At 39.4% G+C, this 15,347-nt stretch overlaps 1 protein-coding gene across 4 annotated transcripts in view; it reads right to left on the bottom strand.

Moving 5' to 3' along the window:
* Nucleotides 1-15,347, bottom strand: part of col12a1a (collagen, type XII, alpha 1a) — a 57,083-nt gene that overhangs the window by 32,108 nt on the left and 9,628 nt on the right. For all 4 annotated transcript variants that reach the window (XM_011490504.4, XM_011490502.4, XM_078941041.1 and 1 more), the window contains exons 13-23: nt 15,004-15,276; nt 8,532-8,801; nt 7,115-7,381; nt 6,768-6,960; nt 6,549-6,673; nt 3,263-3,412; nt 3,036-3,155; nt 2,778-2,942; nt 2,549-2,695; nt 1,421-1,560; nt 732-861 (exon numbers count right to left, since the gene is read on the bottom strand). In XM_011490504.4, the coding sequence (XP_011488806.1) occupies nt 732-861; nt 1,421-1,560; nt 2,549-2,695; nt 2,778-2,942; nt 3,036-3,155; nt 3,263-3,412; nt 6,549-6,673; nt 6,768-6,960; nt 7,115-7,381; nt 8,532-8,801; nt 15,004-15,276 (1,980 nt within the window). The remainder of the gene's footprint in view (nt 1-731; nt 862-1,420; nt 1,561-2,548; nt 2,696-2,777; nt 2,943-3,035; nt 3,156-3,262; nt 3,413-6,548; nt 6,674-6,767; nt 6,961-7,114; nt 7,382-8,531; nt 8,802-15,003; nt 15,277-15,347) is intronic.

Genomic DNA, 15,347 nt, shown 5'->3' with positions numbered 1-15,347 from the left:
TGTGCTACTTTTGAACATTGCATTAATGCAGACCACACAGGAATCAAAAAGTCTTCAGTATATTTAATCCTTGCAACTCAGCCAAAAAGTCTCACCCATGAAGTTTGACTCGAACATAAACTCCAATAAAAACGACAGCTTAAAGTTCACGAGAGTGGGAGAAACTGAAATTCCTGCTCTTTGCCAGTGACATTTGACTGCATTTTAAAGTCTTTTAAGTGCAGCTCAAATGCATTCTTGTAGTTTTTGGAGCTCCGCAGACTGACAAGGATGTGGATTTACTGCTTTTGAAATACAGAGATTTCATATGGCTGTGATTTGTCTCTGTAACCAATTTGGTAGACATGCAACTTACAGTTTGTAAAACACTTCAACAACATCATTGTCACTAATTATGGTGGGACAATCATTTGCTCTTTTTGCAAGCAAAAATTGTGTTTTTATAAGGCTCTAGAGGTCAAAATTATTTCTTTCTTTTACATTTCTATGTTACCTGCTTACAGCACCTACTGTTTTCCATATTACGCAAAATTGCGTAATTTGCTATCCGTTCATCCATACACACAAACGTTCATTTCAAGTCTACAAGTACAACACATTGTGCTTCTTTTTCTATATATAATAACCAACAAACAGTTCTGCCATAAAAAAACAATGATTGTGTGACAGACCTGGACATGTGATCCACTAAGCTTTGGTTTAGCCCAAAATTCTGACTTTAAAACACTTACGTGTGGTCTCTGTTCCTTTCAGAGGCTCACTGCTTTCCTCTCCAATCACTGAGTAAACGTTGACCAGGTACTTTGTGAGAGGATCGAGTCCCCGGAGGACCACGGTGGTCACAGTCCCATCCACAAGCACCTGGGAAAAAAGTGCAGACTCAGGTATTTCTTGCCGGAGAAGTTAAAGTGCAGATTTTCCCTCTATTGTGATGGTGCTACACTGATTTATTAACGATTGTGTGTATGGCATCAGTTTTATAGGAGAAGATAGATTGAACTATTTCATAAAGCGTTTCAGCTTCAACTAAAAGGTTATCCATTTAAATATATAAACATGTTCATGCATTCCTAGAGTCATAAAAAATAAAAAATGATCACCTAAAATTCTAAGAATTTGATAAAACTACAAGAAATCAACAAAATCATGACACTGTTCGACACATTATTAAGCAAAGACCTTCTTAGTCGGTAGTGTTCCTTTTTCTGCTCTTTTATTCGTAAAACTGAATTTTTGTTGCTTTGAGAGCACTAAAACAGATGCCATCAAAGAAGGTGACAGTATTAGCAGGAAGTTTATCAAAAACTTTGAGCTTGTATTAACAAAGATGCCATTTACAGATAAGACAGGAATGACTAATACATCAGATGCCCACACAGCTGAATGTTTGTTCAGGCACAGAAGCGTATGGGTGGTCTACCTCTTGAGGGGCTCCTGATACAGTCATGTACTCCACGCGGTACTTCTCCACCGGGCCCTCAGGGCCGGTCCAGGTGGCTCGGAAAGACTGGTGAGTCACCTCAGATGTCACCAGATTAGTGGGTGAACCTGGAGTATTATCTGTTCAGAAGAAACCAGAAGAACTTCAGTTCTCCTTCAGTAAGATTTTTTTTTAATGTTTACTACAACTTATTTATGAGAATGTTAGATCATTTTTCTCATAGAGAAACACTGGAAAGAGCAAAACAAAAAAAATGTACAAGTACGTTGCCTAGGTAAATCGAGTCTAAAGTGGTCAGCTGATTACTTGTATAGCCTGTATGACGACATCATTTTGAGCATGTTTTTAATTTTATAAAGAAGTATCTTATGTCTTATTAGATTGTGATTGAAACATAATAAAGTTTAATTAATTTACAGCAGAATTAAATGTTATTTTCCAAGACTGACATGTAGCTGCAGTGTTACATATCTTATCAAACCCCTCCCCAAAAGTAAAAGGGTTTAGACCAGGCATGTCCAAAGTCCGGCCCATAGGCCAAATGCAGCTGGCATCAACATTTTCACTGTGACACTGTCTAGTTCATTTCTAAAATGTAAACAGTAAATAAAAAAAGAAACACTGACAATGTGGGCCACCGCTTTTAGAATATGTGGAATTTGGCTTTTTTTGTTTTTTTGTGAAATACAATACAACCGTCTGCCAAATTTGCCAAGAAACTGTAACTTTTTTCAAGGACTTCATTGTCTAGAGGCACTACCGGACAAGACATGCTAGGTACGACAAGCTAACTGGTAATGGACAATGCCAAAATCTACAAATGATCAAACTTACAGTAATTTTGGTAAAATCTTATTTTTATGTCTTTGTGTTCTTTGTGAAGAAATAAAAAGTAAGCCATTGCAATCAAAATTTCATTAAAAAGTTCATTTGACTTTTTTTTATTAAAATAGTTAATTTAATGCTTGGCTGACCACAACTGGCCCTCTTAGCAAAAAAGTTTGGAAACCCCTGATTCAGACCTTCAGTTCCCACTTCTGTGGTCCAGCCACATTTGTTTTTATTCAACCGATACCAAACAACACCCTGATCCAAACTCCTACATACCTGATCCGGTGACGCTGTTACAGAGGTTGTCAGACAGAGTGTCCACGATGTCCAGCAGGAAGGAGAAGTCAGCCACGTTATACATGTGAATCTCATCGGGATCACTAGCAATGGCCCTCAACTCATTTTCATCAGCGTTCTTCACACCTAAAGTTGTTTAATGAATTTTAATCATCAATTCTATAGGCTTGAATATGGATTCAATCGTAATGAATCATCGATTGCTTACCAATGGCGTAAAGCTCAATGCCCGCATCACGCAAGCTCTGAGAGCTGGCGATGATTTCATCCTGTGATTTGCCATCAGTGATCAAAACACCAATCTTACGAGCTCCGGGCCGCATGCCGACACTCTCCTGGAAATTGTTCTGGAGGATATAGTACAAAGCCAGACCTGCAATGAAAGTATCAAAGTCCATTCCTCTTCTGCAAATTCAGCAGATGCATAAAGTATCGGACTTATGTGAGTATCAGTGGAATCTCTGACCTGTCATGGTGTTTCCTCCCTTGTAGGGAAGCTTAGCTACAGCTTCCAGAAGAGACTCTCGGGTTTGGTGAGCATTCAGGTGCCATTCTGTCTTTGGGTCTCCACTATACTGAGCAAGTCCTGAAAAATGGCACAAATTCATCATAATTACACCTTGAATCATTTTATTTGTCTGTAATGGACAGGAATTTTTTTTATTTTTTTTACTTATTTTTGGAAATACCCACCAATCTGAACCCGATCAGGACCAATGTCAAAGACTCCCACCATGCGTGCAATGAAGGACCTAATAGTCTTGAAGTTAAGACGTCCAATACTCCAAGAGCCATCGACCAGCAGCACGATGTCTGCCTGTGCTTTGGTCTTGCACGACATTTCTGACAACACATATGGTTCTGAGTCAGCTTTCAAACATGTGAAACTCTACAACTGTGCACACAAAACCATCTGTGAAGGAACATGATCAGAAAAGAGGTAATAGAAGAAAAATGCAAGAGGCATGGAAATATGAAAAGACAAGTGAACGATGACAAATTTCATATAGAAGACTTTCACAGAACCTAATAAACATCTTCACAAACGTTCTGACTACAGTTTCATATTTTCACATTCATTCCATGTCAGCTGCCTTTGATTTCCAAGTTGTTATAATCATAGTCTTCTTTCTTTCAGCATGTCGAGGCTGCCTTTCTCCCAGTTGTTCCTCCATCCACCTGCGAGTCCCAGGCCAAATACACATATCAAAGACTTCCACTGTAGATTTCTGTGGCCTCTGAAGCAGCAAAGTAACATTTACATCCTGCTCTGTGTGATGACAAGGTAGACCTCCGATCCTCGGAACATAAAAGGAGGCCTGCAGATGTGTAGAATCGACAGGCAGATGTTGCACTAAGTATCAGTTCCCCTGCAGGTGAAAACCGGTTACTTTCTAAACAGTTATGTTTGATTTACGGGCCATTTTGCTCAGCTGAAAAACCTGCAGAAGTAAACAAATATAGTTGCAACATATGTACACTGTAACAAATGGTTTCACCAAAAGAAAAAAAAACATATATATATATATATATATAACCACACTTAACCACAAGAATTGTTTTTTTATTGTTTTACAACACTAAATATTTGAAGTATATTAAGGTTGTGCCTTGAGTTAAATATCTACCTTTGACTGCCTTTTTCAATCGTGTAGCAACAAAGTGTTCACCGTATTTTTCGTATTATAAGGCGAACTTAAAAGCCTAAATTTTTTTTAGTAAATAACAATTCACCTTTTAGCATGGAACACCTCATATATGGATTAATTCTGGTTGTGCTTACTTATGTCGAAGCAATTTTGAGAGGCACATGATGCTCTGTCAAAATGTCTGTTTTTTTAACAAGTTGTAAACAAGGTTGGGTCTTATCGGCTATGTCCAAATTCCCTCGCTAACTACCAAAATACTGTATAGTGTTGGACTACCTAGTGCCCTGGATTTTAAAAGCAATTCGGACACCATGCTCACTACTTCTTTTTTTTTTAAGGTAAATTTCTCGAAGTGAAAACCTAATAAATATGAACCTTTTACAAAGATTGTTGATGACTCGTCTGTGTTCTAAAGATGAAAACTTGAATGGTTCATAAAAAAAAAATGCATTTTTTTCACATGAAAAATGAATCATACGTAATGCACTGTGGGTTATTTTTTAGCCGATCTAGTGAGCATAGATGCCCTGGATTTTCACAGAGACTTCTGGGAAATTTCAAGGGCACTGGATTTTGGAATTAATGGATACAGGGTGTTCAAATTCCCTCCCAACTCCCTAACTACTATGAAAAACTACAAAGTCCGGGACTATGCGGAGTTCAGACACATGCTTACGTATTTTTCTTTTAACGGCAGGTATGTCGTCACTAATTTCACAGAGTAAAAGCCTAATAATTACAGTCATTGTACAAAGACTATTACTGATTCCATTGTGTTCTGATGATAAAAACGTAGTTGGTTTATAAAAGAAATACATTAAAATACTTTTTGTTTTTTACAAAGATTGTTTAGATGTAATGCATTGTGGTCTATATTCACCTGTCTACTGAGCAACAATGCACATTAGTTTTTAGCAGAGACCTGCCAAACGTACTATATAGTCACTATGTAATGAGTAGTAAAGGTAGTCACAGTAACGTGTTTCAGTGCCATCAGTCTGTTTTTTCATGTGCTGCAAACAAGGTTGGGAGTTGCGGATATTGTGAAACGCGAGCGCAGCTAACGAGAAGTGTATTACAAACAAGAGTTAGAATAACTATGAACTCATTTAATAAAGTCTGACTGACAGACCTATCTCTGACTTGTCTAATGGGTCTTATAGTTCAGTGTGCTTTATATATGACATAAATTCGATATTAGACTATTCATTGACAGTGCACCTATAATCTGGCGCATCATATAGTGCGTTAAATAAGACAACTATGGCTAAAAGGTATGCAGCCTGTTTTAAGAAGACATGTTTTGTACCACAGGCAGATAGGAACTTGCTTACACACAAGGTGCAGATCATGGTGTCAGCCATACTAAATAATGTAAATCGCCCCCTCGAGCACTTTCAAATATTAAATTGACTACATCCTGTCAAAAAAAGATGAGGGATTATATTATTTACTCTACAAGTATAAGTTTATTTATATTGTGCCCTTGGTTATTTCATTTTAAAGGCTTTTTAAAGAAGAACATGAAGAGGAATGTATCTTTCTGTAAACATTTTAAGCATAATTTAGTCCCACTTTTATTACAAGGTCAATGCCATGTTTCTTTATGTGGATTCTGATTCACATTTTATCCCACTTCGACTAAAATGTTTGTGCTTCTGGCTATCTAACAGCTAAATACTGCAGAACATACAGATGCTGATGTAAATTACTTCTCCTGTCAAAACTTACAGAACTTACTAATTACAGTAAAGGCAGGCCTTCACTCAGAGTTTCATTTTACTTTGAAGGGCTTAGGGAGTTATGTCCACAGTTGGGCTCCTTATAAGGACTCAGCAGTAACGCTGACCTTAACAGGTCCTTCCTCCAAACATACAACATTTTTCTCCTCTCAAACTTGGTTCCTGTCACACTTCGACTCAGGGGTAGTATAACTTTGTACAACTGCGAACAGATTAAACTTGCTTGACTTGTATCCATGCAAGCTGTACATGGACTGGAAGCACAATGTGAAAGACGATATTTGGGACCGCCATTACATCAGTGATTGTGTTAAACAAGTAGCTCTTAGGAAAGGTGTTTGGAAAATATCTTTGTGTTTATAGGGCAGTAGATTGGAGAGCGTTTTCCATAAAAAATTTACGTGCTGTTTGACTTTTGTTGCTGAGAGACGACACACACTAGAGACACTTTGCTTTAGAGATGGTGACAGACAGAAACAAGATGTTTAAGATCACTTCATGTCTACATGGCCATTACAAACACCATTTTTTCTTTATGGATTATATTTGTAAAGTTGCCTTGTACAATATAATACTGTGTAACTTTACTTGGTACATCAACAGGCGAGGAATCGGGATCATCAGAGTAAGTAGTGTTTTCCTCTCCAGCCAGAGGCATACTCTCCCCACCGTCAAACATGCCAAACACACTCACTGTGTATTTGGTACCAGCTCTGGAGACAAGAAACACATTATTCAACTTAAAACACACAAGTTAAAAATCACAAGATTCTGAGTATTTAGTCAGAAACCAGTTTCAATACCCACCTGAGCTCCTCTAGCACCACTGTGTTGTCATGGGGACTAACTAAAAGTTCTCTTAGATCAATGTCATCTTCAGCTGGATGGAAAGAAACTTTATAGCCCTTAACGTCCCCTGGAGCATGGTCCCAGGTCACTCTGAAACTGGTCTTGGTGGGCTCTGAAGTCTGGAGATTCCTTGGACCTTTATAGGGTGTCACTGAAAAGTGAAGATGTGCACCAAGTGACTCAAAGGGAACTTTCAAAGTAATGTTTAGCTCTGTAGGATGAGTGATTTACAAAGGGGATGCAATTGGATCACATTTTTTTGTTAAGCCTGGCAACAGAAAATGCAACATTCGTGGTGTACGTACATGTTGTTCCTTCTCCTTGCCTTATTTTGCCTTCTCCGAAACGGTACACTGGTACAACTGTGATGTCATAGGTGGTCAGGGAAGTAAGTCGCCTCAACACTGTAGATGTGTTGCCACCAGGTACTTTGGCGGCCAGCTGGCGCCCTCCTGACTGCGGCTTGTAAGTAACGCGGTAGTTGAGTACATTTCCAGGTGCAGGTTGCCAAGTAACTTTCATGCTCTTCTCCGTCTCATCAGAGACAACAATTACTCTACCATTGGCTGAGACTGCAAAGAAACAAAAAAAACATCATGAAGAGAAATAATTACATGAATATATGGTCCAAAGGAAAATGTAGGCTTTGTGAATCTGTGCCAAAAATGCATTGAAACACACCACTTTCCAACCAACCTTTGGAAACATATGCAATATGGTATTCCGTTGGCGAGTAACCTAAACAGTAATGTGCCAAGCAACCTCAAGGCCTTTCATCTGGCTTTCTGCTCAGTTTCCACATGGAAGTGAAGACAAGTCCTCTCCAGAATTTCAGATTTCAAAAAGTATACATTAAATAGGCCAAAATTTGCATGATTGATCGTGTTTAGTTGGTGGTTTTGGGCATGGAGCTTAGCTTTCTCAAGCTATCCCACAATTCCAATTTTGTCATCAGTGTCTATAAATATTTGTACCACTGTAGCCAGTAGTTCTGCTTGACAAAAAGCCCTTTGAGAACTCAATATGTTTTGCTTTTATCAGAAATGACTGTCTTTGAGGTTCAGTTTATTATAATCTTTGTTAAAGAGGCCATTGTAACTCCAGAAGTTTAACATCCCCATTTCCATGTCTTCCATTGCTTTCTGTCTGTGAACCTGGCAAATAAACACTATTCCTATCCACAAATATAATAACATTTTTAAAAGAGTTTGGAGAAGTTTGCTCTCTCTGTGTTAAATTGTTATGTGTGATTCTTAGGGCTTTAGAAGGTAGTGTGTTGAAATAGGTCATGATAGATTAAAAGACAGAGGAGTGTATCCAAGTTTTCCGATGTCTCCAAACAAGCTCAGGAAAATATTCTAAACTTCAGAGGGAGGACTTTTATTAACGGAAAAAAAGTCTTACACATCCAAGCCTGCCGTGTGCAGCCCAAAGAGCTCTGGGATTTATGAAAAACACAAGAAAAAGGAGCTGAAGAGATTGGATCAAAGGAAGCAAGAAGATTTTAAACTGTTAAAAATGTCTGTATGGTTGTACTTATCAACATTGATGATTGGCAGATTATGTAAACACTAATGATGTAAGAAAAAAAATCCTTTTTGCACATTCCAGTCCATCTGATAGACATTCTCCCTCCAACTGATAAAAGTTTCCACAAAATGAAGTTTTCTCATAGTGGCTAACTTTGCAGAATACATAAAAAAATGCACTTGTGAGACTTACTATCCGTGGTTTCTTCCCCAACCAATGGCTGGCCTTCTCCATGGCCATAGCGGGCGAACACAGACACTTGGTAACGTGTCTCTGGGGTGAGACCATCCAAATCTGCCGTAGTGGTGTCTCCTGCTACAGTTTTCTCTCCAGTCTCCTCGCTGAACATTGACTTCCACTTGATTCGGTATTGACGGACATTACCGGGAGCAGCAGTCCAAGACACGGCAAAACTGGTGTCAGTGACGTCTCTGGTCTCCAAGTCTCTAGGTGAGCCAAGCTCTGAGAAATGAAGACAAAAAAGCGGATAAAGTTGAATGTAACAGGCATGAAAAAATTAGGAACTTAAAGTTTATTGAGCTATTATAAATGAATGATGAACTTCATCATATCACTTACATTTGCAAGTGTGTAAAAAACAACTGTGTAAAATTTCAAAGTTTAAGGCTTCGTAACATGAAATGTTTTCAGTGATGGCTTTTTTAAGCTAATAAATATTTTTAATGTAGACATATGGAATTGCACGGAAGTGAGCTAGACACAAAATGGGCATTGGGAACAATTCCAGCCATAAACCACAAAGCGTCTCTTAACTGTCTCCGCTTTAACCCCTTTAGGATGTCCTTAAGCAACTCGATTTTCTGCTGGATTTCTGGAAAAATCTGCAAAACTAATCCCACATCCCATATGCTCAGCACCTCTTCGGGCAGCGCTTCAAGTTTCCAGTAAAGCCAGATCCAGAAAAGTATGTTTTCTGCAGTTGCAGATGTTGCGCTCTCGTCTCCTTGACTTACTTTTCCTGAGGGACGGTTATGAAAGAAAAAAACATGGAAATGCAGAGCCAGGGATTTAGTGGTGGAGCCTGAGATGGGCCGCCAGCATATGTTTGGCTAAGAGGGAAGCCCTCCGTGAGGTGTCCTCTACGTTCACCACAGAAAGATGGATGGACTGCTGCTGAAAGTACTCCCACTCAACCTCATTCAAGCCCCTAAACCTTGACACTGCTGCAGCTTATGACAACATAATTACATTATTATCACAGACAAAGCACTGCAGCCGTGTGATCTCACACAGACCTAATTTATCACATTTAACCTAATAAAAAAATTTAAAGAAAAAGCAGCTGAAAAGCTGACAAAGTATAAGTGTGTGACAAATATAGTGGAGGGAAAAAACTTATTTAGCAAGCTCTGCTTCTGCAAGTTGTCCACCCTTCAAAAAAATCTAATTTGAAAGACAGAATGTCATAAAGATTTCAGGAGATCAGACAGAATTATGTTTTTAAAGATTTACTTTTGTACAATTATGCAGAAAATAAGTATTTAGTCAATTTGAATGGTGTATACTTTCCTGTATTTAGCGCTTTACTACCTTCTTAGAAGGCCCAAAGCGCTGTACAGTCACAGTCCCATTCACCCATGCACACACACATTCACACACTGATGGGGGTCCTGCTACAGAACACTGGTGCAAAACTAGAACCACCTGGATCAATGTGGGGTTCAGTGTCTTGCACACTTCGACACATGGATGTGCAGAGCAGGAATCTGAACCTGCGATATTCCAATCAGAGGTGGACCACTCTACCCTTGCACCATGGCCGTCCCAGTTAAAAAAGTTCACCGCAACACTTTGTATTGTTCCCCTGCTCGTCAATGATACAGGTCAAAGTTCCGCTGTAGGTTTACACAAAGTTTAAACACACCGTAACTGCTATTTTGGTCCTTTCTGCCATGCAAAACTTCTTTAGAGCTTGGATTTTTATGTGGCTGTTGTTGAGCAGCCCGCACTTTCAATTCCCTTCACAGATACCCTATTGGATTGAGGTTCAAAGACTGGCTAGGCCTCTACAGAATCTTAAATGGATTTTTAAGTAGCTCCTTCTTTGTTGCCGGGGAAATTGGTTTGGCATCTGCAAATGTTCAAACCTCAACATTCTCACTGATGGAAGAAAGTTCTTGTCCAGACTCTCACCATACATGACTCCATTCATCATTTCCGTCATGTCCCCTTTGCAGAAAATTATCCCCAAAGCACGATGTTTCCACCTCCATGCTTTCACAGTGGGTATGGTGTTCTATGGATGCAGCTCGCCATTATTCTCCCTCCAAACAAAGTGAGTGACATTTATACCAAAGTACTCTATATTGGTCTCATCTGACCACATGACATGACATGACATTTTCCCAGTCTATCCTGGATCATCCATCCAGTCTCTGGAAAACTAACGTGTTGCTATAGTAACCTTTACTACTGTGGTCCAAGCTCTTTTAAAGATAAAGTCTATCAGGTCCCTCATGTAGTTCTGGACTGTTTCTTCACCATTTGCATGATCATATGTGCCCCATCAGGTGAGATCTTTCATGGACCTGCACGTGGGTAAGAGTGTCAGTGACCTTGTATTATTCAACTTTCTATGAATTTATCCCTGGTGTCCTAAGACAGCTCTTTGGGCTCTGTTGTGGTAGAGTGGTTGCAGTTTGACTGTTTAAGGGAGTGGACAGCTGTCTTTTATACTGTTGACCAGTTCAAAAAAGGAGCTTTTAACACAGTTAAACAGTGGAGGATAGAACAGCATCTTAAAGAAGAAGTACCGGTCTACGAGGGACAGAATTCTTGCATGTTTGCGGGAAATAAATATTTATTTGCAGCACCATTGTGCAAATGAATTCCTTAAAATCCAACATTGGGCTTTCATAGATTTCTTTAACATTCTTTCTAATAGTTGAAGTGTAACTATGATGAATATTACAGACCTCTCTCAGACCTCTCTTTAAGTGCAGAATTTGACAAATCCTTTTTTGAACACTGAAAAATGCCCTCAATTCATGCATTTGATGAAGCTCATCTAAACAGAAGTCAAAGCAGCAGAAGGGCAGACTGCTTCAAAAGAGTTAAAGCCTTCTACAAAGATAACCACAAACAAAGAGCTCCAGATTTTAGTGGGCTTACAAGTAAACACATTTTTCCATCACAAAATCTAGGTTTGAAGAAGCAGAAAGAAGCCGATAAACTGAAATGACTTTCTTTGCTCATGTGGGCCAAAGGATAAAAGGTAATGTCTTCTCCAGACAGAAGCTCTCTTTTCATCAGCACTCTCCGAAAAGCAAGGGGGGTGCTCCAAGAAGCAAACGTGCTCATGCACAAAAACACATGCTCCCCAGACGCTTCAAAAGTTTTATAGTTGAGCAGTAAATACTCCTCCATTCTCTATATATTTGCTTATTGCATTTAGCTGAAGAAAGAAATTCCCATCATGCGTCCTTATTGGCAGCTGTTGTTATGGAGTGAAGGCATTACCACAGTGATTATGCTCGCTAAAACTCCACATTTTCCGTTCCATCCATCAAAATGAGGCAGGGCTCAAATGAAGATTGCACATCGTAAACTTGAGGAATTTAAAAGTGACATATTTTCTAATCCTCTGGAAGAAATGTGTGGACATCATCTTAACATCTGCAGACAAAGACGTCTGGGTGGAAAAAATAGAAAGACAAAAAAAAAGGTCCTGACAGCATGCAAAAAAAAGGAGAGATCTTAATAGTTTTACTGACCTAACCATACCATCGTATTGATGTTACTACTATTGAGCTTTGCTACAAAAAGCAGGTAAATTAAAGCAACCCAGCTTTAAAACAAAAAAACTTAACACTTTTCTAGGAAATGCATTGAGTCATCCAGTCTAACTCCTGTTTAAACCTTCCTACATTCATTTTCTCAGTTGATAAATAAAACACTTGAGTCCCATAGCCAAGGTTGCTTGTCCCTTGTCTTTTACCTCAAAGGACCTTCAGGGAAAAGTAGACAAGCAGGAGCCCTGGCAGCCTGGTGGCACCCTCCAAGAGTTTCCAATGTTTAGAAGGAAATCAAACTAATATGTTACAGTTTCACCTGGTTTTGTGCTGCTCTTTTGCAAACACAGTTTTAGCTCAGGGACTTAAACACATAACCTCTATATTAACAGCAGTGTGCAGCAGGATAGTCTATAAGTGTTTAAGTACTTCCTCGTTTCTCTTCGCTCATCTATAAAGTAAATGAACTGCCCCTCAGTGCAAACAAAGAGCGCCCCCTCTTCGATAGCAAATCATTTTCCCATGTTTGTATATAACACCCACAGCTGGGATTCTCAACAAAGCGTTCCCAAAGACACCTTCTCCCTGGATGTTCTGTCTACCTCAGAGCTCCCGTGTTGGCTGACTTCTCTTTATGCTTACAAGGCAGGCCTCTGTGCGTGCCTCTTCTAATTCCTGCTAAGATGAACTTCCCAGCGTGGGTTTCTGACAAGAGAAAGGCAGCCCTAAGACAATGAGATCATTGTTGTGGTATGCTCTCATCATGACAAGCTAGACGTGGCTAAACAAAGTGCTTTGTCACTGAACTTTTTTCCTGTGGGGGTGTGTGGCTGATGACAGCACAGATTTGACCTATGGAGAGCGATCGTGAGATCTAAGCCCTGTGCTCGGTGTGGGAAAAGCAAAAAAGGACCGTTAAAGTGTTGCACAGCAAATGCCTTTGCTTTCATTACAACGTCAGGATCCGCTGGTCAACTACGAAACTAAAAGACATTCATTTTTGTACTTCTGTTGAACTGCAATAGTAAAACCCTCTAATTTATCAAAATAAAACATACAAATGTATGATGTTTAAGTTTAATTCAAATATTTAGGCTTGTAAATGGTACTACTGCCAGAAAGAATTGGGCAGCAATAAAAAACCAATGGACCCATTTTATGCATCCGGTTAAACAGACTTTGATATTTTTATGTGTAAAAGAGTGGAGAGCGAAGTCAGACAGACTTAGCCAACTTTTAATGTGATTTAAAGCCACAGAGGAGTTTTTATTTTGTGTACTTAAAAGGAATGAAACAGAATCCAATGGTTCACCTTCAGAAAACTTTGGTCTTTAGGTACAAACTTTTACCTTTGCCCCTTTCTTTTCCAAAATTGAGTTCACGTTACTAAAAGCATGTCACCTGTTTTATCTGAAGCTCAGATATGGCATTTGGCGTGTGTTCAAGAATGCACTAAATGCAAGTTCTTGAATGCATGTATAGTGTTCACGCTGGACAAGCAGGTAGGGTCTTCTTCTTTTATTTATTTTTTACTGTTTACTAGCGCATGTCCGCCACCTACAGACAAAAAACAGGCTTGGGATCAAAATGCTGAAGCATGGCAAATCTTACTCCAAATGTTTTCTTTCCCAGCTCTATTCTGAGATATGAAAGACTTGGTGTCATATAATTGCGACCAAGCACAAACCGCAATTACTGATTTCTATTCCACAATCAATTTTCAAACATTTGGCCCTTCTGTAAATGAAAAGAGACGCCATCCTTACATCACTACCAGTCCGAGTCCCTGATTGGTCAAAGTTCAGCCTGGTTTAACTTTCAACACGCATTCAATGGCCGCAAGTTTTGTACATAGAGACTGAAAACAGTCGTGAAAACCTGCGTAGCTATACATGAACGCAAGAGTTTTGACTGTGGAACCCTGAAACGCGTATTTGCATAGACTTTTCATTGGAAGTGGCTACTTCAACACGTGTTGGAGGGTGTGACCACAGACATCATGAAAACCAATATCCAAACATTTACAAAACTGTCAATTGCTTATCCCACAGTAATAAACTCCCTAGCATGAAATCCTAACCATCACAGTTTTGAGATTTTGTCCAAAAGTTATTTGTTTTGCGCCTGCTTTGAGGGCAAAATCGTGCAGAACAATTCTTTCCACAATCTCTCCGCTTTATTTGAAAAAATGTCTTTGTTGGGCTATTTAAAAGGTATAAGTCCCAATAGTCTTCACACAGCTGAGTGTATAAAATGTGTTCTCTGCCTTACAACCCCCTAAGGGATTAAGGAGCTGCAGGCCCGGCTGTTCTTGGGAACCATTTGATAGTTTAACCCCCAACCCAACCCTTGGCACAGAGCATCAAGCAGGGAGGCAGTAAGTTTCTTTCTTTATAGTCTTTGATATGACCTAACCGTGGGTTCAAATCTGTTTCAGAGTAGAAACTACCCTCTTTATAGCCCACCGAGCTTGCTTCAAATGATTTAAACTAAAATCTATAAGCTTAAGAACAAAAATTCCCAAACAAGCTGTGTTGCAACAGCACTACCAGGTGGACATGCGGCTCTCAAAGTACCTTCTATCCCTCGCCATATGTTTTCCAGCATCCATCTCCATTATGCTACCTTCATCAGAGGAAAAGCTCCTCCAGGCATGCCACGTTCTCTCTTTTCCTCTCTAACCACAACCCAGATATTTAACCAAGCTCACAAAATTAAGCACAACTTCCTCAACTCTAATGTAGCTGCCAGTGAGACATACCAGATGCTACATTCCTACAGCAGTGGAAAAAAGTCAAGCCTACAGGAAAAACTGAATAACACAAATCATCCCCAAGAGTGAGACTTCCTAAAAAGAAAAATGGTCTCTAACTTTGATCATTGATGCAATGTGGTGTAGCTTTTCTCCTTACCTTCTAAAGTGGTTCCTGCACCCATCAGAGGGTCGCCTTGTCCAGTGGAGTAGTGTGCTGTGACAAATAGCTCATATTCAGTGGCCGGTTGGAGGTTCTTTAGCAAAGCTTGGGTGATATCTCCTTGGACCAATTCCATGTTTATATCACCCCCTTCAGCGAGTTTGTATGTAACGTGGTACTGAACTACATTTCCTGGAGCAGCCTGCCAAGCAACTTTCATAGTATTTATTGTCTCGTCAAAGACACGAAGATCTCGTGGTGAGCCAATAACTGAAATCAAACAAAAAATGGATTACACGTCTACTTTATGTTTATTACACAAAAACCAAAAATCTCATAGT

Source organism: Oryzias latipes, chromosome 22 (assembly GCF_053564925.1).
Source record: "Oryzias latipes strain Hd-rR chromosome 22, Olatipes_Hd-rR_3.1".
Lineage (NCBI taxonomy): Eukaryota > Metazoa > Chordata > Actinopteri > Beloniformes > Adrianichthyidae > Oryzias > Oryzias latipes.
This window is presented reverse-complemented; position numbering and strand designations above follow the sequence as displayed.